Below are 27,489 nucleotides of genomic sequence, written 5' to 3'. Positions count from 1 at the left end.
GGAACACAGGATGACATGCATGTGCCCCAGTTCTTGTTTCCATGGCTTTTATAATAAGATCCCTCCAAGCATTGCTTTACACATTTCTCAGTCCAGCCCTGGTTCCACCCCTGGTCCAACCCCTGGAATTGGGTCTGGGGTCGTCAAGACCCTCTGTCTTCATCAACTCTTCTTCGGGCACACAAAGGTCTCTTGTTGTTCATCCAGTTCTGGCTTCTGGGTCACTCTGACCTGTGTTTATGTTTCATTCTGTGGGCCTTCTGATATCCTTCAGCTCTACCTTGGAAAGGAGTCTAAACAAGATTAATTAACTAAAGGAATTTGAGCTCCCTGTTCTGGGACAGGGGTAGTGATAGAAAGGCATTAAACTGTTAGAAATATTAACCCTCTAAAAATCCACAACTACTGTGTTCCTAAAATCTACAAAATGTGAAAATCAGAACAAAAACCCCTTTGGCATCACCTGGATAATAACAATAACACCTGCACATGGATGGTTTTGCATGGGAGATGTTGGAAGTGCTCACCATGTTAGTGGAGTGCCCTCAAACTGGGCCTGGACATGGATACAGCTGAGGGAAAGATGAGTTTCAGAGACTATAATTAGAATGAATGGCTTGGGTGAGAAAACAGAGGAGAATACCCAAAAAGATAATGAGAATTATAAAATTTGCAATCCCCCCAATAACATAATGAACACTCATTAACTAACAAGTTACTATTAAACAACTATGAAAGTTATAAAATTTCTGACCTTGAATCTGACATTACCTTGTTTTCCATTTTGTTTCCAATTCGGAATATTCTCCTATTTGTATTTGATTTGGTGATTAATATGGACCTTATTGGTTCATATAACTTTTTAAAACTGCCTGATTTCAGATTTATTCCATGTAGGCTTTGCTTTCATTTATTTGCTGCCTGATTTTTTCTCACTAGGTGAGCAGTAAGCTCTCAATTGTTAAGTTGAAAGCTCTACTGAAATAAGCATTTCTGAAGGAGGAAAATATTAAATCTATTATATAAACTGGCAAAATGCTGCCTAGTCATCAGATTTTCAAGAAACATAAGATGTATAGATGGCCTCTTTCTCCAACTTTGTGCATTTGCAGATGCTGGACATTTTTCACTTAATTGACAATCTGTTAACATGTTTTAGTGTTCAGACTGAACCCAGGATGTGAAGGTCAGATGCAGAAGTGCACGTGTTCCTGCTGCAGGTCTTTGAGGATTACAACTCTCTGTGTCACAAAACCCAGCCTCTGATTAATGAAAAATAAACCACTAAAGTAAAATGGGTGTCACTTTGTGAAATTTCGGGTATTTGGCTTCCAGATCGTTGCATTAAGCTCTGATTGACAGTTGGGCACGTGAGGTGTTCATGTCAATGCAGTGAAAGCCCAAAGAGCTTTTGGTTGTGTGAAGCTACCTCAGTTTTATTTGAGAGGCTCTAAATACATTAAAAGGTTTGATATTGCCCAAGATAAACTGAGATGGACTCCAGTGTTTTCACTTTGAGCATGGAAACAAATATCAAAATTAACAAGAGTGGACGGGGAGAACTGCAAAAATAACAACTCTGTTGTGCACTAAAGCCACAAGAAGTTTACCAAGTTGGAGCAACTGAAATAATTCTTTCCTATTCATGCTGTTATTAAATTTGGACAGATACAAAGATAACAGGATCATAAATGAACACAGATAATCTAAAGACAAAGTGATACAGTAAATCACCACAACCACAAAATTCAAGATCTGAAACTGGCAGGCATATAGGGGAATATAAATTAGGACAGTGCTAAGTAATAAAAACATTTGTGAGTTGATAGGGAATGAAAATGTAAATAAAAACATTTCCTGGTTTGCTCAGCCATAACAATGTTCTTTTGTTTGTGTTCTTTGTAATTTAGGTGCTTGACAACTTCATTCAACCTTCAGCAGCAAACACAAGTATTGATTATCTCTGAACATCCTAATGACTGGAGACTGGGACACAAACCATAAAAGCAGAGTTTCTGGTTGCCAGTGAAATTATAGTTTGCCCTACAAGATTGCACAATAAATCAGAGAACAAATCAGCCAACATGGGGCTCTGGGGTCACTGAAGTGATGTTGACACATTACAATAATGAGAACTTGAAACACCTCATGCCCTATTGATTTTTAAGCTGAATCATTGCCACTGCAGGAGATTACAATAGTGTGTGCTGGAATCATGGCCCACGTGGGAGATGCTGATGGAAAATACAAACAATTGCACCAAAAGAGTTCTTTGCCTCCATCACACAATACTCTTCCCTCACCTCCTCAAGGTCTCAGACTGTAATTCAATCAACATTTAACTGCTTAACTATGTCACTTAAAACAACTTTCTATGTTTTTATCTACATTAATTATGTAGGTACATAATGTAGACTTGAAGTGACACTTTAAAACATCTCACAGAAACTGCATATTAGAAAAGTCAGACTATGAGAAATGCTTTTGAATGTTCCAAGAGTAGCTTTTCAGTTTTCACTCAACAGCAAATTATTCCACGATATAAAAATAACTCCCATAATCACCAACTTATTTTCTGTATACAAGGGAGAACACAATATGCAAATGCCAAAAGCCTTGCCACCAGCTAAAGAATAAAAATGCTTCTTTTCCTCCTTTTACTTCCACTTGATAGCACTGAGAACCAATGAGCTGTCAGAGAGGTGACCAGTGACACCGGATAATTACAGAGCTGTCACGACAACAGGAGCAGTTATAATTTGCACTGCAGCCAATTACTTTAGGAACACATCACTTTGCTTAAGGCGAGAAAATAATACCTCTATTATCACTTCCAGCCAGGAGATCTCAGGATATGCCACCAAGGTACAAGTAAAGAGAGAAACTATTTAAGAGCGCCCCCACGGTAAATAAACTTTAAAGTTTTTTTTTACTCTTGGCAATAAGTACTTTTGAAGTACTATGGTGGTGTTCTTAATGAAGCAGAACTGTTTGTCAAGTGTCATGGCAGAAGAAAGGGCTAACTTGAAGTAAGTGAAAGGAGAACTCTGTGAAGAACTGGGTAACCTATGGCAAAGAGAAGAAACTTTTACCTCTTAGAATCATAGAATGGATTGGGTTGGAAAAGACCTCCGAGATCACCAAGTCCAACCCTTGGTCCAACTCCAGTCCCTTTACCAGATCATGGCACTCAGTGCCACGGGCAATCTGCGTTTAAAAATCTCCAGGGATGGGGAATCCACCACCTCTCTGGGCAGCCCATTCCAATCCCTGAGCACTCTCTCTGCAAAGAATTTCCTCCTGATCTCCAACTTCAATTTCCCCTGGCAGAGCTTGAGCCCATCGTGCCCCCTTGTCCTATTGCTGAGTGCCTGGGAGAAGAGACCAACCCCCACCTGGCCAGAACTTCCCTTCAGGCAGTTCCAGACAGTGCTGAGGTCACCTCTGAGCCTCCTCTTCTCCAGGCTAAACACCCCCAGCTCCCTCAGCCTCTCCCCACAGCACTTGTGCTCCAGTCCCTTCTCCAGCCTCGTTGCTCTTCTCTGGCCCCGCTCCAGCCCCTCAATCTCTTGCCTCAACTGAGGGGCCCAGAACTGAACACAACACTCAAGGTGTGGCCTCCCCAAGGCAGAGTCCAGGGGAAGGGTCACTGCCCTGGGCCTGCTGGCCACGCTAGTTTGGATCCAGGCCAGGATCCCATTGGCCTTCTTGGCCACCTGGGCACACTGGTGGCTCCTGTTGAGCTTCCTGTCCCTCAGTCCCCCCAGGTCCCTCTGCCTGGCTGCTCTCCAGCCACTCTGTGCCCAGCCTGGAGCACTTACCAGTGAAAGGGATTAGATAGTTAAATATATCCTAAGGATTAGCTCCTGTTGGGCTCCTCAGAGATATGTTTTTAATCAGTAGCTCTGCACTTGGCATTTGGTTCTTTAGGGAGGGGGGGAAGTTTCAAATTATTTCTCTTCTTCCATCTGAAATTCAGTGCCATCAGCAAGACTCCAAAGAAAGAGGGGGGCAGAAGGACAAGGAATCTCAGTTTATGACAGAGGCCCAGCCTTTTAAGTTCCTCACAATTTTTAAGGTGCTTATCTTCAACCCACTTCTGGGAGAGGCAGTTTCTAACCTTACTTTCAATTTGGAATTAAGACAAAAGGGGGGTAACACCCAGAGTTACACATTTAAAGGATACAGGTATTTGTGTTTGTGCAGACGTGTTAGGATGCAGTTCTGAACACACACATCCCTCCCAGTCTCTCTGCCACCACCAGAGCACCTGCAGTTATTTGTTCTTGCTTTTCCCCTCCCCTTTGTCCCAGCAGAGTAGCTCAAGATACCTCCATTTGTCTTTCTGTCTGTGCCCAAACTGCTGCTATTTCATCTCCTACCTAAGCCTGGGAAATACACTTAAACTAGTCCATCCTCTCCCTGATTTTCCCTGAGAGACATCCTCAAACAAATGAGAACACATCAACTGTGCTAAGTGGCACAAAGAGCAGCTAAAATCATTAATAGGGGAAAGCCACTCCCCAGCAGGATCTCCTGTGCAATAGTTGGGGGCCTACAGGCAATTTTAATTACCACCACACAATGTGTAGCACAGGACAAGCTGCCTGCCATAAACCCAGCCTGTTCCAGAAGGAAAACTTCATCTCTCTGCCCCAACAATGCAATAGATTTGGGACAATTGGGAAATACCACTAACAGAAAATCAAATTAAGAAGATGCTCAGTGTTACACAGAAAGAACAAACAGCAGTAAGTACAACAACAAACATTCCTGGCTGGAAGACAAGTGGCAGGACCGTGTAAGAGTTTAAAAAGAGAGAGTGCCCACAGATGTGGGCAGGAGGAAGCCCATGTGAGTCAGCAATTTGGCTGCTGGTCCAGCCCCAGCTGAGCTGCTTTGGGGCAACCCTTGCTCTAAGGACACTGACAACAAAGACAAGCAAATCCCACTCAGATTATTGATCTAATCTGTTAGGACTGTTCATCTTTCTCATATTTTATTGATCGTTTTACATTCTAGCAGATGAAACATTTTATTCAACATTCTCCTTGTAGTCCTGTAACTTCTATAGAATCCTTATCAGTAAATGTAACTAATCCCTCAGTTCATTTTGCTAATGTCCATCTTAATTAATGGCATGGTAGAATTCATTAGGCAGTAATTTCCACAACCATTTGATGCTGGGCAGCATTAGAGTCCAATCATAGCACCACTTACCTTTTTACATCAAAATAAAAGTCAAATAAGGGGGAATAGTCTATTGAGCAAGGAAAGCCAACTCATTAATACTAAAAAATAGCTTTAGAAGTTTTTACCCTGTAGGTAGCATATAAATATAGGAACAATTAAAATAGCTATAAATGCATTATTAACATTCATATTCTGGAAGAAATACTTTGGGAAAGAGACTGTATTTTGACAAAGAAACTATGTCAGCACAAAAAATACTGCCATTTTTCTCTGTTGTAAGCAGCAAGAGACAGTCTCAGCAGCACCATAAATACTTTGTAAACATTATTTACAACAAACCAGGACCCCTTGGCAGAGTACAACAATCACTGGCATGTGATACCCTACTAGGAACTTCTCCTGTAATTTGCAGTAAGGACATGCCTGTTACAGCTGCACAGTCTACTCAGCCTGCATGGAAATTGGAGAAGAGGGTCCAAGAGAACATCAGTGGTCATGACAAAAGATTGAACTGGTTAAAAGATCCCAAAATTCTCATACTAAACCCAGAAAAATAGCTCTAAAGCTGCTTATTTTTCAAAGTACATAAAAAGGAGAGTCAAAGTAAGTACCCATAGCAGAAACAGAGAACTAGAAAATTCAGTTCTCAGAAGAAAGGACATAGGAATATGCAATGAAAACTTACAGAAAAGCAGAAGGACATCTCTCCTCCCACAAAATCTACCTGTCAGCATCTTTTTTAAACTCAACAGGTATCCATAACTGTAAGACTCACTGCCAAAGATGTGTTCCCAAACCTGAATAATGATGGAATTCTAAGGAGTTTTCAAAGTGGAACTAAATCCCTGTTGACTAAAAGCTGTTGCCGTGAGGATCAAACTCATTCGTTCAACGTTAAACATCCAGCCAAAGAGGAGGAACAGCAGATTTGATTCAGGGACAGCTCCATACACCTTGACTTGAGGTGCCTGCTCTGCCAAAGCTGAACCAACACGAAATAAGCTCAAGTCTGACCAAGGCACTGCCTTTCTCTCTACCTGGCTCTCTGTCTCCATGTACAGGGTAACACTCAAGGTCTTGGAAACCCTTATTTTGGAATGTTTTGTTAAAATTGAGGGGAGTTTTAACTAATTCACTTGTCAATACTGAAGCAGAGCTGGGATTTTCCTCTCAGCCACACGATGTCAGTGTTGCTGAGTAAGAATTTGAAGCTTGCATATTTATCGGGATTCAAATAATTAAGTTCAGGCATTTTGTTCCTTTAAAGGCTATCACGGGACAACTCAACACATACAAAAAGTGCCACAATCCAAAACTTTCAGACTGCCTGACTAAAACTGAAGGGATATGAACACTACCAGTTAATGCCCAATGCCAGCAGTGCCAGCATTAGAACATTCCTGCTGTTTGGTGTCTCCCAGTGATGTCACCAGTATAATTGTGTATTCCCACCTCTGCAGACCACTGGCTTCAATTTATGAAGGCTGATGAAAATTAATTCATCCTGTGTTTATAAATCTCATTAAGAATATAGAGTAAAAACCTAAAACTGTCATCCAAAGGTGATCAATCTGCCCCTTCCCACATCGCTGACAGTTCAAAGTCAGGAACTGGCCCACCAAGCTCTGTCCTGCTCAGAGAACTGGACTTCATACGTGAAGGGGGAGGGAATTATGCCATAACCTGCTCCCTAACCCTTCTGCACACATCTTTTTTGGAGCTATCATTTTAAAACTTTAAAATACACTTTGCAGAAAAATCATAGTGCTGCTAAGGCACAATCTAATTCAATCCTTGCTCCCAGCAACCCAAACCTGGAGAGAGAATGGAGACCTGAAGATAACAGGATCACCGTAAAACACATCCTTTGTACCTTGTAACTAAAAATCCATCTGTATGGATTCTTTAGAACTAGATTTTCCTTGTTGCAATACCACTGACAAAAGATTCAAAGTAACTTTTCTTGAACACTTGCTTTCTTTTTGATGCCTTGGTATGGTTTTCCCCCCTATAATCTCTTTGTGTCTCTCCCCAGCCCACACTGTGTCCCACATTTGGGGTACGACAGGTTAAAAGTCACACTGTGTCACCTTCTCACTTCAAACACCGTAACGTGATTCATTCTTCTGTGCAGTCACGAATGAAAATCCATCCCAAATGGGGGACGGGGAGAAGGTACTAGCAAAGTTCAGCTCCTCTGGGTGTTTGAGGCTGTTTAATTTGCACCAAAAAGCCCAGCAGATGTATGAAACACCACCCAAGGTCTAAGGTACACACTGCTGTATCCACATATAAGCTCAGCGCTGTAAGAGACAAGAGCAGGAACACAGAAAACTACAAAAGGCGGAGGTAGTCTGGGATTCTGTGACTAAGGGTAAAGAGTGTTTTCCTCAGTATTTCTGTCTCCCTCACCATCTGTATCGCCAGACTTTCACTTCTTAACACTTCTACACAAAAAGATATTAGAAAAGGAATGGTAATTGTAAATATTGAAATGATGGCCGTGTTTTTTACAAATCCCTTGCCCACTTGTTACAAGATACTGCTGTGCATCTTGTGTCCTCCTTGTTAACATTTCATGGAGTGCTTCCACAAACATACGTTTGTTCTCCTTGTCAACACTTTGTTCTGTCGCTGCACAGATGGCTTTACACTGAAGCATATGAAAATATTAAATTCTTTATAAACTTGTTGAAGTTCCAAATGCCTGTGAGCAATAAGTATCTTGGCAGCTATTTCTTTAATACAGATATTACAGAATGCCAGTTAGTGCTTCCTTATCAGCTTCCCATTTGCTGCAGCCCACTCTAAAACTAACGGTTTTCTTAGAATTGCTTCATTCAAAATAATATAATTTCTAAGCAGAATATTACATTTTTTCTATTTGCCTATCCAGAAGTTAAAAACTGGTTAGAAAAATTAAGGTTAGACAAAATATGCATTTGTGTTGCAAAAAAAAGGAGTTGAGAGGACACTGGAATGTTGTTTCCAACTTTTCCTTCTCTAATTTTAAGTACAGCAATTGGTGCAGTTTTATCTTCAAGATTTGACTCCAGTTCCTTCTAACACAATCTTCTGTCCTATGCCAAACTAGTTGTTGGCTCTAGAAACTAGACTAAAAAAAATAACAATTGAGAAAAAAAGGGTGTCCAGCTTGTTTATCCTTCTCACAATGCAGTTGGGAAACTGAAATTCCTGAGACAAGCACCATATGCACTGATTGTATTAGGAACATTTCATTTCTGTTGTTTCCTCATTTGGAGCTTTTTTTTTTTGGCAGTTTGCTGGTTCCTATATAGAACATGTAGAACACTAAATAGAAAACAGCATGACAGAGCCTGTCTGGCTCCAGAGCCCTCTTACACTTCTCAAATACTTTAAAAAAAGTCTCAACCATTCTAATATGGTCTGTGTAATCAGCTTTTTATTAATAAACCTTAATGTTATGTTATTAATAGAAGATGGGAAAGTCTGTACAGTTCTCAAAGGAAAAATTACTTTCTATTAATAAAGCAAAAATATATTCAAAATAACTTAGTTTAGATTATGTGTCTCTTTTAAATCCTAAAGGCAACATAAAAGGAATAAGGGAAGCTGTGGAATGTAATGTAGGTGTTATAAGAGGTTATACAGAAGCAATTGTTTAAATGCATCAATTCTATTATACCTGTCTTGTCCCTTATTGAGAGGATTATTAAGCACTTCCATAAATACAGAGAAGAAATTTTGTCAGAGCTAAGTTTCACCAGCAATCACAGTGTTAGGAGATGAGAGGGGATATGGGAGCAGGGATTGAAGAGGGGCACACCTCTTGTTGTACTGTTCCTCAAAAAATAAAGCTGGCTCAAAGGAAAACCCAAGATTTTACCAGGGACTCCAGTATTTTCCAAACTCTGTTCTTGCAATATTGATTCAGTGCCTCACCTCACAGATGAGTAACAACACCAAGGTCAGATTCTGAACTTGGGCAAAAAAAAAAAAATATCTTGGTAAACACGTAAGTGAAATCCATCTACTAAATGGGAGTTAAGTTCGGGTTTGAGAAGGATTTTCTACTTTAGGAAAAGGAGAACAGAGTTATAAATTAACTCTATAGAACGTTTTAACATACAAGGACATACAGCTGCATTTTTCTGGCATTTGCTTTCCAAACCTTTCCTAAAAGCCACCAGTGACAGAAATTCCCCAATCTTCCTAACTCATCTAATTAACTATTAAGTATTCTTGCTATCTGGAAGGGTTTCTAAAGCCTAATCTAAACCTTTCTTTGTGTTATTTAAGCCCAGAGCTTCACGCTCTTGTCACAACAGACATGGAGAAGAACAAGACCATGCTCTTACATCCAATTACCTGTTAGAATTTGTTTCTTTAAGCAGAAATTCAGTCCACTGTCTGCAGGATTGAAAGATCAAATGAAACATCTGTTACTAACTCAGGTTAGACCCAAGCACTTTTGCACTTCCTAAAACATCCAGGAAAATAAAAAGGAAATTTCTCAGCAGGGAAAACCAGGACATTCCTTTCACCCAAAGGTTGAAAATTGAATGTGACAAAGTTGCAATGCAATTTTCTTCTTTTCTTCCACATTTCCACTTTTCTTAAAACACAGATGAAGTTTGTTAATTTGTTCAAATAACCACAAAGGATTGATAGTTACCAAACCCTCCTCCCTACCTCCAGTGAAATAACTGACTAAAAAACCTGCTTGGATCCAGTTAGAATTTGATGGTCTTTGTGCTTCACACACATAAAGATTTGGGGGAATAAACGTACACACCCTGCATGCCACTTTTAAAGATAATTCCCCTTAAGAATCTCAGCTTCCTCATCCATCTTTGTCTTCTGTTATCTTAATGGGCACAATGCCCTTGGCTCCTCTGTAGGGCTAAAACTTGCAGGAAATAAGAACAGCCCAATCCACCTGACAGCTATGAAGGCACAAGATAATCTACCTGAGTCACGCACTCAAGTGTCTGATTAAAGTTTGCATCCTCCACTTTTCAGGTTCTGCTCCACAGTCAAAGTCAAGCTGTGCACTAGCCAATGACTCACACATTGTTATTGTCTAATATTAGTCATTTAGCTGGTAATAACCAAAACAGGGTTTACTACAAATGTCTGCAATAGATTTGCATCCTTTCCCATAGGTACAAATACATTACAAAGCTGCAGAAGTATTTTCCATTTTATCCCTGTTGGGCTTTCTCCTTTTCTAAAATAACCCACTGCTCACCAGATTCACCCAGCTGATAACTCAGGATTCTGGGATGACACAGGCTGGAAGGAGGTTATCCAAGAACACTCCTTCAGATCTTCATGGATATACCCCCTTGAAGTGCAGAGGTGCTAAACTGCTCAAGCAGAGACTGAGGCATCACCTCCCAGCCCTTCTGCCCAAAGACTTGCCTTCTAAACTCCTGCCTTGCATTTCTCCTCTGCCCACAGTGAGGTTATACTGACAGGGTGAGTGTATACAGTAACCACTCAGAGAGATTCACTCCAAGAATTGATGGGAACCAAGAGCAGGCAGAGCTAACCAAGTCTTGAGTGTATCAGCACAAGTGTTTAACTGCTTTATGACACTGATGCTCACACACACATATCTACATATACACAGTTCTATAAAATTAGGAACATAATGAGTTCTGAATAAAACTTTCCAGTTGAGTTTGGCAAATTAATAAACATCATAACCTCTGTCTCAAAGAAGTCCAATGGGAAGCTTAGAGATCTCAAGTCAGCTCTGAGTGCCACAGCTTCAAATGTCTAACTATGTCTTACAATAATCATTATATAATCCTGATTAGATTATAAATCATTGCCAATATCTGGCTTCTGATCATTAGTTAAACTATCTGTATTCAATGTCTTTATTTAAATGCAAAATGTTCAAAAACACACGTTAGATTAAAAATAAAGATTCCCAATCCAAACAACTAAACCAAAGTACAGAAATTAGAATGTGTGGGACAGAAACCTGATATCTGAACAGGAATCTCCTCATGGAAAACTGGTTCAGGGAGCAGAGGAACCTTTGTTTCCTCTGGTCCTCTGAGAACATGAAACACTGAGGTCAGCTGCAGCATGGGAGATTTTCATTTGCCTAGCAAAATAATATTTTTCCAATCTGCATCACTGTTTTCCTGTGGTGACCAAACACCTCCTTTTAACACCAGGATGGAGTTTTACTCCGTGCTTGCTCAGCTCTGTGTAGGCAAAAGTGAGTGAAAGCAGAATAACCACCTGCCTCCCTTTTTCAGAAAGCCTTGCCCCAGGTCTGACACACAGTAATTCGTTGGAAGAAACACCAACATACAAATATGATGCTTCTATTAATTAGAAGAAATAGCAGCACACAAAGAGGCTTCAGCTTTACCTTATTTTTCATTGTTCATGGCTGCTACAGGAAGTGTGTGAGCTCATAACAGCTGCACAGCATCACTGATGTTTGTTGTTTGCACTTATTTAATTTACAAACTTGCTTCTTCTAGTTACAGCAAGACTGGCTGAATACAGTTTCTCCTCCTACAGGACATGCAAGGATTGTGTAGGAGCTCAGTCCCCTGCAGCTCCTGCCTATCCTAAAGATGCTCAGTATCCCCCCAGTTCACTCTTTGTATCCCATTTCACTGGTAATTCACAGACTGTAACACATCTTACCACTGAACTATCTCTGACCTCAGTTTTCCAGCTCCAAAGACCATCCTGAAGTCTCTGTATTAAGTGAACCACAGCTACCCCAGAGAGTTGATGAAATGCACTGTTCTCAAGATCACATGTAAGCAAAGAGTTCTGGTTAACTGTTTCATGACTGCTCAGCTTGATTTACCTGTCATCATAACTGTAAATACTTTCTGGAGAGATGGTGATATCTTGAAAACACAATTGGAAATAAAAAAAAATATACTAAAATATCCAATGCCATTCTCAATATGTTCCTTTAGTAAATACTACTTCCTGTTGTGACTCAAAGAAAGAACCAGGATGAAGAAAAAGGCTCATGCTTTCAAATATGAAAGTCAAAATGGAATTAAGTTGACTCCCATGGCTTCTCTGTTGGTAGAAAGTTCAGTCTGCCATGATTGGACTCTGACTCTGCTGACACTGGGAAAGGCTCATGACTGGAATGAAATGCCATCTGAAATGAGATCTGGTTCCGAGATGATTTTGCTCGCTGGCACAGGCAGTAGTATCCTGATTTTCCTGGTAACTGTCAGGATTAGTGCAGGATTACAGTCTCATGTGGTGCTGCCTCAACTGGCAAGGAGCAAACCCAGAACATTCTGCCACTGTTCATCATGCAAACTTTATCAACAAATACTTGTTTTTAAAGTAACGAAGTCTTCAAATGAAAATATTAGATGATATCCATTTTCAATATAGTCTTGGAAAATATTCCAACTAAGTAAATATGGTTTGGGATTCCTCTGTGTCCCAGCAAAGTACCAAACTTTCCCTGCATACACAGTTATATTCTTCTGCAAAAGGAACCTCTTCCCCTTCACACACCCCTTGCTGATGCCACACATTGAAAGGCTGGGCCATGAGAAGTCAGAGGCCAGAGGTGATTTGTCACTGCCAAGGTTACACCACCCAGGACGTGCTGTCAGAAGGGCAGAGTTCACTAAAAAGGTGCACACTCAATGCTAAGATGAAAACATAAAAGCCACATAAAACAGTACAGAAGGAGAGAGCCACATTGCTCCATTAGGGCTTCATCCTAACGTTGTGTTCTGAGAAAACCTGCTCCACTGTGCCAGCAGTTCTTCAAGGACACCGAGTCTCATCTGAAATGGCATTATTGACCAAATGATGCTGGGTTTGGTAAGAGCATCAGGGAACAGTGTAAGTTCTCAGCAGCAGGAAATAAGTCTCCAGATCAGCAGCAGTGAAGTGCCACAGGTGCCTCTCCCTTCACTTGGCTAGAATTTGGTTTTACAGTCAAAGCAGCCACTAGATTCAGGTTAATTAGTAGTCAGAAATTGCTCTCGCATAAGTCATGATTTATTTACCTGGAAAAATGACCAGATCTCATTCTTGGATTACCATCACTGGACTACTATGATGAAATCAGAAAGTTCAACTTTAACAATGAAAACTTTTAGGTTAAAAAAACCCATAAGCACCTGCCCAGAGAGCACCACAGCATGAGCAGATGGTACAATTTCCATTTGCAAAGAGGGGGATGTTGTTCTTTTACATCAGGCTCCAAGACATGAGTGAGGAATGGATAATGTTTGCTAAAGCTCTTCCATTTCAGGTTGGTCCATTAGTCAGTAGTGCCTTGAATTACATCTGGTTACTCCCCTTCCCTTTTCTACCCAGCTAAATTTGCAATAATTGCTGCATAGAAAACCTGCTTCAAATTTCTGAGCATCACATCCATAAAACCAAAAAAAAATCACCTGGATTTCTCCTCATCACTAGTAAAATCTTTAATATATATTTAATATTTATAAAAAGAGATCATCGATTTATTAATTCCTAAATATTCAACCAGTCTATTTTTAATTATCTCTACCAAAATGCAGGCACACAATGGGTAGCTGCCAAACTCCAGGTATCCTAAACAGAATAAAATAACAGTGTTTGCTTCTCCTGAGAAGGAAAATACTTCAATAAAAGCTCAAGGTGCCGATGTAAAACAAGAGGATTTTCAAGAGCTTCTGAGGTTTGGAGGCATACCTTGTTTTTGTGAACACTTGACAGAAAAGAACATTTTGAAGTTTTTATATCTCAGAAAAAATACTGGAAGGATATTAAGTCAAGGCAGTAAAACTGGGCTTTTTGTCAGGTTTAATTGCTTGAATTCATAACCCAGTTTTGCTGAATCTGGATGTTCCTGCTGACTCAAGCAGGTTCTCCATTTCAATACTTAGGAAAAGTTTGCGTGTCTCCATGACTGTGAAAGGCAACTAATAAGCCCCTGTGATACACCAGCAGTTCTTGAAATATTCCTGCCCATCAGTGAAAGTTCACTCTGCAGAAGCCTTTATTGCTGTGCACGAAATCTGTAATTAACTCCAAAACAGAAAAAAAAATAGTCTCTGATTGCAACCTGGAGGAGGAAGTCACACTGTGCTTTATTTCCAAAGACAACCAAGGCCAGTGGCAGCCTCTGCAATGAAGGTGGGAACTGGGGGGAAATGCACAATGCAGAAATGCTTACACACAGCAATCCCCCAAAGCAAACACCTTCTCTGCCCAAACTGGAACTCAAGGCAAGTAAAAGCAGCGAGGGTGCAAGCTCACTAAAGACACCAACTTTGCTACGTTCCTTAACATCTCCACTTGATAACTTAAAATAAAACCAAAACAAAAGGAAAATACTTATTCTTAAAGGCAGAGAACTCCATGGGTGACAATTTAGAAGGAAATTTCACCAGGGGATAGTTTGGCACTCACACATTTATTTCTTTTTACTAACCTGTCTGGTCTCTCACCCAAAGACAACCCACCAGCACTTGAATTTTAGAGAAAACATATTTATGATGCACCTCCTTAAAGAACAAGCCTGCACTTTGCTCCCATCTGCTGACTATGTGCTTATGGTACTTCTTGTGTTCAAAAACGAACCCTGTGCAAAGCCATCAGTGTAGATCTGTGTATTCACTGAACTCTTTACTGCCCCCAGTTTATGAGAACTATTCCTTTGTAACAAAACTAAAGGCAGATACCTTTTTTCAGGTTTTTATCAGCCTATTTATGGCAGAATAGTTTTGAAAAGTAGATTTTATTCCTACATAAAGTTACTACATTTCAAAAGTTATCCTTAGTTCTCAGAAGATTCTGAAAATTATGCCCCCAATCTGGAAATTTTCACAAAAATCCCCAAACAATGAAAAACCATCTGAAATAATCAAGTCCCTCTGTAGTCTTTGTTCCCATCTCTGAATTCTAGAAAGTGACACAATTATTGTATGACAAACTCCAAAATCCCTATCAGTGAAATCAGCTAAAAGCTTGACTTTAGTAGGCTTGAGCTTTTAACTAAGGAATTAAAAATAACTTCTTCTTAGCACATTAATTACTTAAAAATAAAATATGAACTAAAACTCAGAAAGGATACTTTCTATAGTTAAAATTCCCTACACATTTTCCCCCTGGTTTGCTCTTCATGGTACTTTCACAATGACTGTCACAATAACTAAAAGCATGAGTTAACCACATTTCTCTCCCTTCTCCTATTTAATTTGATGCTTCATTTACCATTTCTAATAGATTTATCTTAATAAAATTTAGTAAAATTTAATACCAATATTTTTCAGTACAATAGAAAAAGTCCAACCTTCCAACATTGTACTTCAGGACATTTTCTAGACCTTTTCCACCATTTAGAATACCACAAGGTTGATCACTTGAAAAATCATTATTTCACTTGTTCCTGGAAAAGTTTTCTGGTTTATGAGCAAACTGAGATCCCACATGAAAATTTTATTAAAAAAGAATCAAATTGACCAATTCCATTATAATGATACTACTGAAGTAACTTCTTTGAACTTAGAAACATTGAATATAACACCTTGTCAGATAATAATTAAGGTGCTTTATCCATCTATTGTTACATTATTCCAATTTCAAATGTTTATTCATGTAGGTAAGAACATAAAGCTCAATCTTTTTAAACTGTGCTTGCAAAGGGGTATAATGGATTGTACTTACATTCAATGAGGCATCAGGGTATAGGATGTTGAGAGGCACTGATTAAATACAACTTCCTGCCTACATCTTATGGAAAAGGCAACGAGAATGTGAACTATTGAATGTTTACAACATCTAAAACACCAAGAAATTTATTGCTGTAGGAGAAAAAACTCTGAAATGGATAATCAAATCCCTGATATATCCATAAGATTTAAAGAAAGTAAAGCTGGTGATTGACAGACATTATACAAACACTCACAGAGAATCATCTGTAAAGGATAAACCCACAAAGTTCACTTTTTTCCCATGAAATGATTCCAATCTGAAAGCAATGATCAGGTACAGCATCACTCTCACTGCAGACAAGGGAACACTGTTCACTTAATTGCAGTTTTACTCACTTTTCAGAAGTCAACCTCATTTGCATGTTCAAAAAAACAGAATAACAATGTAAACATCAAATGCTTAAGAAACAAATCTGTATGTATGGTCAGAATATCAAAACATTAAAACCTTACACATGCCCATTGCTTCATTTTAGAAATTCTTATTAATCCAAATGTACTTTATGTAAAACACCTTTTCTAAGCACTTCATATGCAAAAAGAGTTATGAACTTTTTATTTAACACTTATATAAATCCTAATTACTTCCGTACCAAGACCAAATTCCTTATCACTACAGAGGTGACAAAGACTGTTTTGGGTCTCACTAAATTCCTGAATATCCATCAAAATAAAATACCTGAAGTGGAATTTGATGTCCAGTCCTGGAAGCAATGGGATTTTATGGTGTCTGAACTGCAAACCCCAGCATTCCACTTCAGAGTCTCCTCCATGTGACAGCAAATCTTTCAAAAATATTATACCTCTATTAAGAGTCTGGAAGAGACTCCTTTTTAAAAAGCTGGAGGAACTCACCTTCTCCACTCCCCTCAACATTTTCCCCACACTTTGAAGCATGTGGGCTTTTTAAAGGAGGAAAATTGCTAAAGTCATTCAAAGTACTTAAATTACTTTGCAATGATACCCAGCTGGAAACTGATAGGCATTTTTAAATCCCGGTCTGTTACCCACAAATTCTGGTTTTTTTCAATGCAAACACATATAAATGTATTGTCAGCCAAAATTACCTGTATGTTTAAATTGTATTTATTAATAAAATGCTGCTGTTTTATCCCGTGTATCTTAACAAGCAGAGTAGTAAAACTTTAAAATAGTGATATAAATTGTGTTTTCTAAGTTCAGTCTATTATGCTGATGACATCCAGGTACACCCTATAGTTAAACAGAGAACCAGGTTGCTCGGGCATCCTGCAAACTGTCTCCTGAAAGGCAACAATCCATCTGACAAAACCACTTCTAATGAGCCTCCTGCTACATCCCCTATAAATACTCATACATATTCCACTCAAAGAAAGTCAAGCAGCCCTCTGAAGATGAACTTCACCTAAACTCCAGCCGGAGAAGGGCGACTAATCCCCGCCGCACGCTGTTTTCAGCAGGGACCTCTCCCCGCGCTGTGTTCGCGCGTGGGAACGAGCCCACGCCGCGCACACACAAACACACACAGGGAACGCACGGAGCAGAAACACAACGAGCGCAGCCGCGCAGGCACCTCGGGAAGTTTATCCACGGCACACCGTGGAGCAGGGGCCGCCCCGCCAGCATCCCCTGCCAGCGCTCCGGGGCTGCCTCCCGCGCTCAGCGCGCTCCCCACGCGGCCGCCAGCGCCACGGACCCCGCGCCCCGCACCCGGCCATCACCCCCGCACCTCCTCACCTCCCGCCCGGCATCCCCGCACCTCCCACTCGGCTGGGAGCGCCCCGAATGCCTTCACCTCCCGCCCGGCATCCCCGCACCTCCCACCCGGCTGGGAGCGCCCCGAATGCCTTCACCTCCCGCCCGGCATCCCCGCACCTCCCACCCGGCTGGGAGCGCCCCGAATGCCTTCACCTCCCGCCCGGCATCCCCGCACCTCCCACTCGGCTGGGAGCGCCCCGCATGCCCTCACCTCCCGTCCGACCATCCCTCCCGCACCCACTCACCTCCCACCCGGCCATAAGCCCCCCCCCGCATGCCCTCACCTCTGGCATGCCCTCACCTCCTGCCGGCCACCCTCTCACCCCCACCCGGCCGTCACCCCCGCATCCCCTTACCTTCCGCACCCCTGACCTCTCCGCCTTCACGTCGGGAAGTCGCAGCCAGCGGCGACACAACCCCCGCAGCCAAACATGCCAACTTGCCCCAGCCCTGCCGGCGCTCCGTTCTGCCCGGCCCCGGCTCCAGCTCCCACCGCGCCCCTCCCGCCCCTGGAATTCCTGCGAACCTGCCTGCGCCTCACCTGAAGGGCATCTCCCACGCCCGCCATCAGCTGCCAGGGTTTCATTGTGGGCTGGGCAGGTGCGGCGCCGGCAGGAGCCGTGGGGAGCGGCTCCGGCGGGCCCTGCAGCCCCCGGAGCGCAGGCACCATCCACCGCAGCCGGCCGGGGGCGAGGGCAGCGCCGGCAGCCCGTGCTGTCCCTGTCCCTGTCCCTGCCGCGCTCCTGCAGGCGCCCAGCGGGGAGGGAGCGGGGCCAGCGCTGGGCACCCCGCGCCCCTGCCGGGCGGAGAGACGCGCACAGGCGGAATGGAAGCGCTCCCAGCGTCTCCCGCTACACCTACATTATTCAAAATGTCTCTGGGACAGTATTTATGACTTTCAATATGCTGCGCTCCAGATACTGCCACGAGACGTTAAAGCCCTTCCCTGCCTTGGCTTTGCCTCCCCTCGCTGCCAGGCTTTGCAGTGCAGGCGCTGAGCGGAGCCGGGTTGTTTTATTTGGAGATAAGAGCAGCTCCACGCCGGCTTAGCTAAAAACCACAGCCTTGTGGGAAAGGGAGGTGGGCAGCGGAGAGCACATTACACTCAATCATTCATTTCTGGAACGGCCCAACGTATGCACTAAATATTAACTACTTATTAAAATACTTGACGTGGTGCTGAAGTTCGTAGGGCTTCACTATTCGGATCTGTGTAAACAAAATGGTTAACGTTTTGTTCTATGAACAATTTCACCAAAATGCTTAACGCTTGGATTAAATGATGATTAATTACATGTGAAATTCTGAATTTGCTTAAAAACAACAATATCGCAGACTATTTATTTTTAAGACAAAGACTGGCTAGAACAGAAACAGAACCTGAAGGTCTTCCACAAGAGATGGCAGCAATTAACCCATTTGTGGAGCAGGGGAAACAAAAACGTTTCACGTAAACATTAAGAACTGACGTCTTTCTCTGTGCAAAAGCATTGCTCAGACCCTACCAAGCTGCTATTTCAAAGTACATCTATTTATGCAACCAGAGTTACAATCTGTAAACAAATAACCACCTACATTCTAGTGAAAAATTCTGCAGATGCTACTTACAGGACTTCTGTAATTCTGTAAAATGAATTTCTTTACCTCATATACAATATTTCTCAAAAAAAAAGTTTAGTAAAGCATCTTTTGGTATTTATCATTATTCTGCAATCAAAAAGGAGACTAAACTCATCTCTAAGAAAATAATTTCTATCCATCATTTTTCTGCATATAAGTCAAAAAATTTGCATCCCTTTTTGGCAAAGCAGGACAGGCAAAGTTTAATTATGTTCTATGAAAACTTAAAATATACAAAATAATCTCAGATTCAGATTCTGATTTCATAAGGTTTTCCTTGGTTTGAAGTTTTTATTGTAGTCCTGCTCACCTTATTACCTGAAGGCAAAAGAAAACTATCTACTTAGGCAGACCATGGGAGAATTAAGGCATCTTAATCATAATAAAGCATAAGTGTATAATTTAGAAAGTAGACTGACCACAGGACTTAATAGCCAGCACACATCCCAGAGCTCCCACTGCTTAATTGTGTGGCCTTGACCACATTACTCATCTCTTCAGTTTTCCCACTTGTAAAATTAGAATAATACGACTTACAGTGTCTCCTATCTCCGACTTCTCAGGAGGGCTCGGAGGATTAATGACCCTACAGTGCTCTGGAAATGAATAAACACTAACTGCTAAGGCAGAGCTAATATGTTTCAGAGCATTAAAGCCCTGAAATGCTAAAAATAACAATTAAACTACCTTGTGTGTCTAAACATGGGTGAAGTAAAAGGCAGTGATTACTAATATACCAAATTCTGCCACTTGCAATTACCAAAATGTTATGGGTTGACTTACTGCTCTGTTACTCAAATCTGATTTTCCTCTATGCCCATCCTTAGTATTAAGCTCAGAGTGACATTAAAGTGACACCAGTGGGAACTGTCACTAACTTACAAAAACATCCTGTCCAGGGCAAGGCCACTTAGGTTAAGGCAGTTTAGAAACATCCCCATTCCCTCTGGTCTGGTGTTCCAAGCCTTTGGACTCAATTAGAGCACTTGGTCACTCAATCAGAGAAACAGCAATCCTGGCAGATGCTACATATGGTCCTCTGCTCTTCATCTTTACTCAAGTAATGAAAAAGAGTTTAAAACAACTAATTATCTCATTAGCAACAAATAAGAAGGGCAAGGGGAAGCACTGCAGAACAGGCTGCATCATTCACAAAGTTGTGACAACAATTGGATCAAAGTCCAAATGTCTATGTCCAACTTAAAAAAAGAGAGAATTGTGAGTTAATGTTTCAGTCTATAGAATTAATTACCTTGAATAAAAACCTGTGCACATTATACATTCATTTTCACCACTCTCTCTAAATGGGGGATAACTTTGTTTCTTTCACGTCACATGAACAAGAGATAAAATTGCTTAAATTCTCTAATGGGCCAATGATGCCACCGCTTGTCCTTAAGTCACTGTAGGGGGAGTTGCAGAACCATAGCTGGGATGCCCTCCCCGTGTTGGACAGCAGGGATCAGCAGCTGGGTGTGGAACTAGAACCCCTGAAACAACAGCAGGACCAAGAGTTAATTGTCTGAAGTGATCTGCGGGATAAGGAAATACCTGAGTGAGGAATCACAACAGGGAAGAACAGGGTCTCACTGTGGGTCAGCTGCTGGAGATCCCTGTCCTGACTTCAGCACACCCACACAGACTGTCCTGGCAAGGCATCCCTCCAACCTCCCCACTGCACTTGGGAGGACAAACAATACATTACTGAAATATTACTGTGATGGCAGTGGCTACTGGAGCTTCAGCAATTCCAGATTTCTATCTTTTTTCTTGAGATTTATTGAATAGCACAGACAAGTGTCATTGCATTATGTCTCATGTTACATCAAAAGTTCTAAATAAATTTAGTTGTTTATTATCCTTACATATTTTTCTCCTTAAAAAAGGAGCATTTTTCTTCTGAATTTTCCACTTCACAATGGAAGTCACTTAACAGAGGCCAAAGTAACTAACTGTAAAGTAGGTGCCTTTTAACAAATGGTGAGGCTGATCCAAAGTTAGGTGTGACATCCTTGAAAGCTTCCAGTTGAAAGTCTTCAGTGTGTACCTGATTTAGGTGTAATTCTTGAACTAAGTTTCTGTGCTAGGGGAACTGTTAAAACCAACACAATCACTGAAGGAAAATGAAGAGTGGTAAAATCCCAAAGTAGCATCTCAAGCAGAAGGTGACTCTGCACCTGTACAGTTTTGAAAGTACTTTTCATACAGGGCAGTGAAATGTGGTTTAATCTTTAATGCAGGTCCGTGTCCAACACATGGGGGCTCTCCATGCCTGATGGATTGCTGCTGGAATGGTTTCTTTCTCCATGCCATCTAATGATCCAGCAGCATTACAGAAAACAAGCCTAATGAAGCAGATTCAGTGAGATAAGTGTCATGTGATTTATCATACACATGCTGCAGTTTTATTCCAAACCAGTTTATGGTTACAATGTCGGAGTCTAAGGCAGAGGACCAATATGTTAAGAAACACAACATCCATCAGATGTCACAAACCTAACAAAGCAATTGAAACTTAAGGAAACCCACGTTTGAGAATTCCTGATATTACAATGATGCTAAATATAATCTTTCTGAGAGAATGGAAATTATAAGGGGTTTTAAACCTGAATTATCAAGAGAAATACAATCAAAACCCACAAGTTTTTCCTCTACTAAGCAGAATGTTCTCCAGAGGCTGGATCCTGCAAGCATCCACAATGTTGCTAAGCTCACAATGAGCCTAATTACCAAAGCACACAAAATAAGTGATCTTAGCATTAGACCTACATCAGGGATGTACTAAAATATCAGGGATATAAAGTACCAGGTGTTTTCACAAATTATCTTTCTGTATATTCCAAATGTCAGTATTTTTCTTTCACCACTGGCTCACAAATAGCCTCTACAAAGAATTTGGAAATGTGATTACATCATCTGAAATGCTTCATTTTGCACTATTAGTTGGTGTTGTTTTCTCCCAAGCAACACCAACACTTATTTCTCTTGAATGTTCTACTGTTTCAGCTGTACATACAATTAGAACAGTTCACAAAGGAGGCAACAAACATTCCAATTATCCAAAAGTACTTTCACACTTGTACTGGAATGCTAAATGCAAAACTTTGCAAAGTATTAAACGCAAAATTTTATTTGCTGTCTTTTTACAACAAAAACATGCCTATTTTCCATCAAAAAGAAGAAATCAAGCACCATCAATAAAATAGCAGAAGAAAGAAAATTTTGGTGCAATTAAACTACTACTGATCCAATTAATATTCCTCCAAACATAGCTACAAAAAAAAGTTTCTTTCATGAATGCTACGAAAGCTGCCACAACAATGATCAGCCATGCCTGTATTAACCCCTTCTACAAAGAGCCCCAAATGCAATTCCACAGGACAGGGATTTTTTTTCCACAGCCACTGCTGCTTAGGACATGTTAAAAAATAATTACTTGTCTAAACTCCTAAAACAGAGCAAAGTTTCTGAAGATGTATCAAATCAAGGAAAAAATATGTATCTCATTTTTGTCAACTGTAAGGAAAGCAAAAAAAAATCCTATTCACCAGCAGTATTCACTTTGAGGCTACTGACTATTTTTTTTCAGCTTGTTGCAGTGTTTAATGTGAAACATATGGCAACAACATATCCACCAACGTGAAGAAGAAACAGGTCTTTGTAAAGTCTTGAAGCAAAATAATTCCTTATGTGCTTATACATATTCACAGCCCTGTTGAAATGCTAAAGCAGTCACAAAAAATTACACTGCGAAGGCAAACAGTGTTTCAGCACGAACAAGGATTACTAGTTAAGGCTGCAACACAGACTTTAACATTTCACTACAGATATCCTTCAAAGGTAATCTGGATCTGGTTTTAGATGTTATTCCCAAACAAATCACAATTTTTTGTTTAGCAACACTTAGAAAACGCTTTTTACTGCATTGTGAGTTCAACGTATCTTCCAATTCTGCAGTCTTTTTTTTTCTTCACAAAGTATTACTGCAAATCATTTCCTCAATGAACCTGCAAAAGGTTAATGTGTCTACAGAGCCCTCTGACCAGGAAACAGAGGTGACTGCTCACCATGGCAGTGCGAGAGGAAATGTCCAAACACAGCAGAAAACACCTACAAACCCCTGCAAGGGCAGTTGGTGCTCCTGGTAGATCCCCTTGTGCAAGGGAATCCCTTCAGATGGCAAACCACAGCCTATGCCACGGAACAGGACTCTGCAGGTTCCTCAGAACATCAAATAGAGTTAATGGGAAATATTTTCCAGTCCCAAGATCACAAGTGGGAGTCACTGAGGGAGCACCAAGGCCTCCCCCTGCCATCCTTTGAGGCACCCACGCTCAGAGGAGCCTGAATTCAGACCTTGCACTTTTCCTGCGTTTCCCAAGCAAAACCCAGTGAGCACAGCCCCATACAAGACAGCTGTGAGTCTGACACGTGTCTGCACCTACAGGCAGCAATCTGACCAAAGCAACAAGAATCATGGGTAGGTTGCTGAGAGATTTCTAGAAAATTTTTGGCACAGCAAGTGGAAAGGAAATACACCTTCTGTGCAAATCTGTGAGATGTATGGAGGTGTAATTCTGTTGAGAAACTGGGTAAATGGGTATCTTTTAGTTAATGGCAAATCTTTATTTTGCAGCTGTATTTATTTTTACTCACCCTATTTTCATTCACAGTTGCTCTGCAGATTGCAAAACATACCAATGAGACTTTTGCCACTAATTTAAGATGCGTGATATACACTTCCTACTAAAATGAATGCAAAGATTTAAATATCTTCATAAATACAGGATATAAAGCAATGGTGGGATTGTTACTTGAGATATTTTAAATGACGAAAATAGGTTTAGACTAACACAATCACACCAATGCCACAACCTTGTGCACTATCAGGTAGAAGGCAGGGATGGGAGCACCTCCAGCTCAGTTCCTGGGGACCTTCTCCCCCTTAGAGTCCTGTTGGCACAGAGAATGTCACAGCTTGTGGATGGAAGCAACCACTTGCTCCTGCTCATCTGGGGCACAACACAGTTGACTAATTAATTTTTTAAAGTGCTCAAGATGTGACACATATATAGGATTGAATACAGATTAGCATTACAATAATCACAAAGCTTTTCTAGCCTGAAATTTGTCTTCTCCCAGCAAAGTTGCCTTTAATGTGCAAATGAACGATGCCACTACAGCTCTTGAAATAAACAGGCTCATTATGATCATGACTTGTCATATACACAGGATTATATTAACAGCACAGAGCAGGCTGGCAGATAAAGACAGGCTAAATAAAAGATCCACACCCAACTGCCTGCTAGGACATCCTGATCCTGCCTACCAGTGCCATCCCAGAGTGTTCTGAAAATCTCCCTCCCCTCAAATGTTTCTAGACTGAAGCTGTTTCCATGAGTTGCAAGGGCTTTCTTTGCCCAGTATGTGCCAAATTGAGTAAAAAGACCAAAAGGAACATGAAATTGTCTCCAAACTTCAAACCCAGCAAAAGCTGAGAGGGGTTCAGAGGAGAGATGGCCCACAGGATAAAGTGCAAAGGTAACAGGGAGACAGGCAAGTGAACTGGCTGAAGGGTTCAAACCCCTGAAAATAACTGCTAAGTGAAAGGAAACATAATAATTAAGTGTGGAGGCCCTGGCACAGGTTGGGCAGAGAAGCTGTGGCTGCCCCATCCCTGGCAGTGTCCAAGGCCAGGTTGGACAGGGCTTGAAGCAACCTGGGCTGGTGGGAAGTGTCCCTGCCCATGGCAGGGGGTGGAATGAGATGAGCTTTACAGTCCCTTCCAATCCAAACCAGTCTGTGATCCACGTGCTGGGGCAGAAAGGGCTGCTCCTGGTAGCTGTTGGTCAACAAGTACATTCCTAACATGAACTTTGGTGCCAGGCCACTAAAATTACATGGTTTGCTCTGTAGTGAGATGCAAAATGTGCTTCAGCAAGAGATGGTCCTTTAGAAGGATTTACAGAGACCAATGTTAAGTTTGTTATCCATCAAGGAATGCACACAGGATATTTTATAGCAACATCTATATATGGTGTTTCCAAGAATAGTTAGCACACAATATTTAAAAAACAAATTTCACACATTTTCCTGACAAACTGTTGTGGACTTGTGGTGTTAATTTTAGCAGTTTCAATTGGATTTGGTATGGTTGGAGATGCAAAGGGAAATCTGCAGTAATCAGGATGTGACACTCATTAACACTTTCACAAAATACCCACTGGATTTGCATAAACTATGCAAAGATTCATTGGTGAATCTTTAATAGGAGATTTCCCTTGGTTTTCCTCCACATCCAGCTCCATTGCCCTCCCTTCCTCCTCTCTCCTGCCAGCAAGAACTGCTGCAAACAGTTCACAACAAAGCATAATTAAAGGAACTGAAAAACTAAACTATACATGTAATTACCCAAAAGCTTAGACAATTACATATATAATTTTACAGACTGCAAATATTTTTCAAGAAATTATTCTGTAAGGGAGAGAAATACTAATTGGACACAATGGCTGGGTACAATGGCACTCCAAGTCACTTAACAAATCTGGAGATGCACAGGAAAGTTTTCTCACATCCTGTGTATAAAACCCACCCAGGCCCAGCTTGCACACAGCAGTCTTTGCATGTAAAGCAGCATGAAAAGATTCTAGGAAAAGAAGGCAGCAAAAAGGCTCTGGTTCTGACAAACACAAAAATATTCAGTAAATTATCCCACTATTAAAGGAGATATGTCTTGCTATTGACAATATCATACAATGTGGCAGTAAGTTAAAAAATAAATAAACAAAATCTGGGGTATTTAAGTCTTCTTTGAGAAGGAGCAGCTTCTCAGCAATCAATAGTTGCTGTGTGTTTTTAGCTGAACTCTACAGTTCCTATTGGACTACACTGACTCCATCAACACAGACCATTACAGCAGACAATCCAATATATAGTGGGAAGTTCACAATGAAAAAAAAAAGCTATTTTCTCTTTTCAACTATTAAAAAAAAACCCTTACCAAATGTAATAATTGTTATTGAAGCTCATTCTGCTGATAAAAATGCTTTGGTTTTAAAATAGAATTCTACAAGAATGATTACGAGTTCAGCATTAATAGGATGTATTTAAACAGATTAAGTATAAATTCAGAATAAAATTTTCAATTCAATTAAATTCTTTTCCCTGTCAGAAATTCCTGCAAACACACATGAACAACATTTAGTTTCTGGTATCTCATCCTCCAACCCAAACTTTCTGTCCAGCCTAAGCTTTGAAATGATCTGAACTATGTACCTGTAACTGAACTCCTGTCCCAGACAATGGATTATTTCACTTGCTTGAATTCTGAGCAAATTTATTGACTCAGAGTCTTACTTCATTGCTCCTACTCAACAGATCATTATCTCTGATATCCCACATGAATTTGCTAAAGGAAAATACATCCTGACCAAGTGTGAAGGCCAGAATATATTCCTATATTTTATTTCTGTTAAACTCTCAGGCTCAGATCCCCTTTATGTCTCGTTCACTGCTGGGAAGTGGAAGCATCCTGGGAAGAAAAATGCAGACATGGGGGTTTATTTGTTTTGTGGATTCTTTTCAAGGATAAATTAGAACATCAGAATTCTGAGAAATTGTTTCTTTCCTGCTGAACAACTGTGAAATGTGCTGAGGTCACTTGAAGTGTAAATACTGTTTTCTGAAGCTTTCCCTCTGCCCACTCTTTATATGGGTTTTCATTTAAAACCAAAAAAAAGATAAAAGTAATCTGGACATGAAACAATTTTTTTGTTATTGTATAGTAAGCAAAATTCTCATTTCAATGCTTTAATATTCCCAAAGCAACAGTAGCTCTTGGTAAGTAAAAATTCAGAATTTTTTTCTCTAACTTATCCATTTGTAAGTCTCAGCCCTCACAATACTGTTTGTACCCACTATTTGTGTAGGACAAGAAAATATCAATCAAAAAGTCATCACAGGCTTTCACAGTGTACTGAGCATCCTGATGTAATGACATGTGGACCTCCTGACCCTGTGACTGAAGTGATGCTTATTATTGAACAACCACTGGGAAAATAAGCTGTTAGAAAATAATAATTCTTTACTTTTATTTCACTAATTCAGCTGGCACAATAATGACTCTCTGCAACATGATTACTCAAAGCTGTCATATATTGTTCACTGGAGGCAACAGAAAGCTCATCAGATATTTCACTTCTCATTTCTCTGCCTCAAACCCCTGAATTTT

At 40.7% G+C, this 27,489-nt stretch overlaps 1 protein-coding gene across 19 annotated transcripts in view; it reads right to left on the bottom strand.

Moving 5' to 3' along the window:
• RBFOX1 (RNA binding fox-1 homolog 1) overlaps nt 1-27,489 on the bottom strand; it is a 795,203-nt gene that overhangs the window by 584,682 nt on the left and 183,032 nt on the right. For 13 of the 19 annotated variants that reach the window (XM_071570921.1, XM_071570920.1, XM_071570928.1 and 10 more), the window contains exon 1: nt 18,181-18,630. The exons of 4 other annotated variants lie outside the window; for them this stretch is intronic. In XM_071570921.1, coding sequence (XP_071427022.1) covers nt 18,181-18,309 — 129 coding nt within the window. In that variant the 5' untranslated portion in view covers nt 18,310-18,630. Of the gene's footprint in view, nt 1-17,995; nt 18,002-18,180; nt 18,632-27,489 lie in introns of those variants that run through there. 2 more of the 19 variants (XM_071570933.1, XM_071570949.1) reach the window with 2 other exon arrangements.

This window comes from Pithys albifrons, chromosome 16 (assembly GCF_047495875.1).
Source record: "Pithys albifrons albifrons isolate INPA30051 chromosome 16, PitAlb_v1, whole genome shotgun sequence".
Lineage (NCBI taxonomy): Eukaryota > Metazoa > Chordata > Aves > Passeriformes > Thamnophilidae > Pithys > Pithys albifrons.
This window is presented reverse-complemented; position numbering and strand designations above follow the sequence as displayed.